Source organism: Pygoscelis adeliae, unplaced genomic scaffold (assembly GCF_000699105.1).
Source record: "Pygoscelis adeliae isolate BGI_AS28 unplaced genomic scaffold, ASM69910v1 Scaffold13, whole genome shotgun sequence".
Taxonomy (NCBI): Eukaryota; Metazoa; Chordata; class Aves; order Sphenisciformes; family Spheniscidae; genus Pygoscelis; species Pygoscelis adeliae.
Genome location: NW_008824499.1, coordinates 1450593 through 1451892, shown reverse-complemented (window position 1 = coordinate 1451892; position 1300 = coordinate 1450593). Strand labels below are relative to the sequence as shown.

At 55.5% G+C, this 1300-nt stretch overlaps 1 protein-coding gene across 1 annotated transcript in view; it reads left to right on the top strand.

Moving 5' to 3' along the window:
• The window catches only part of CORO2B (coronin, actin binding protein, 2B), a 21945-nt gene extending 21249 nt beyond the window's left edge, over positions 1-696 (top strand). Inside the window, 2 exon segments of the mRNA XM_009321442.1 lie at positions 1-41; positions 565-696. The exon segment at positions 1-41 is cut by the window's left edge and continues 14 nt beyond it. Coding sequence (XP_009319717.1) covers positions 1-41; positions 565-696 — 173 coding nt within the window.
• The last annotated feature ends 604 nt before the right edge of the window (positions 697-1300 follow it).

The window sequence follows — 1300 nt, the reverse complement described above, 5'->3', positions numbered from 1 at the left end:
TAGACCTGCTGGAGAACGTGCCGCCCCGGACAGAGAACGAGGTAGGGCAGCACAGCTCCAGACCAGGGCATGGGGACGGTGGCTGGCTGGAGGGACATTTTCTGGGTGCAGCTTGGGAAGCCACCGCTCTGTGGGTCTCTGCTTGTACTCCCAAACTGAAGTGCCTGGGCACTGTGTTTCCTTGTGGCTTGAAGCATCCCGCTCCGCATTGACCACAGAGCACCCAAAAGGAGCGGCGTTAAGCTCCTAAATTATTTTTTTTATTAAAATCCTCCTCCGGGAACAACATACGGAGGTGGCTGGGGACACATCAGCACTTGATCCTGGAAGGAATTTGTTTTGCTGGAGCTGAGTTTGCAGATTGCATGCGTAGGGTATCCCTGAGCCGGAGAGTGAAATATTAAATCCGAGAGAGCAGGCAGCATGACACGACAGATGAAGCCGTGTTGCAAAGGCAGCCGAGTTATGAAACGGCCCCAGTGTGGCTCTGGGGGCTGGCAGGAGGGCGAAGCCTGGGGGGCGAGCGGCCGGCGCGGTCCCTCCAGCTCCCTCCTTCCCTTCCAGCTCCTTCGGATGTTCTTCCGACAGCAGGACGAGATCCGGCGGCTGAAAGACGAGCTCTCGCAGAAAGACATACGGATCCGACAGCTACAGCTGGAGTTAAAAAACTTACGTAACAGCCCGAAGAATAATTAACTTCCAGGGACGTTTTATAAATAAACTTTCTTTGTTTATACTCGCTCTTTAATTTTATTGTATCCACTTACACAGAATATGAGCCAGAAGTCAAGTGACCTGCCAAGAGCCCACTCGCTAACTGGAAATACGTCCTCCTAGTCTTGTCTAGCACTAAAACTGCTATATCCGAAAGCTACTGCATGAGAGGCGGCTGGGGCGTCTGCATGCCCCAGCGATGGTCTTGGAGTAAGTAGACGAGCAGTGTCCCCTCTGTCGGGATTAACCGGCATGAGGGAGCCGAGGCGGCGGCTCCCCGGGAAAGCGCGATGCTTCGTTGCTATTAATTTTTTTCCTATGCAAAAATGTGACAGCGGGTGCAGAACTGGAACGGGGTGTGGGAAGGGCTTAATTCACAAAAGCACGCTGCCAGGGCGGCAGCCCGGGGCCCTTCCCATGGCGGCGGTGCTGCCGGGGCGGTGGCCGTGACACAGCTGTGCGGGCTCCGGCACGGCCGGGCTTTGGCAGGAGCAGCCTGTGAGTGTCCCCGGGCTACAGCCTGGGGAAGGGAGTTGCTCCACCTGTGTGCGTGCATCCGTGCACATGCACCTATATCCTTTAAAAA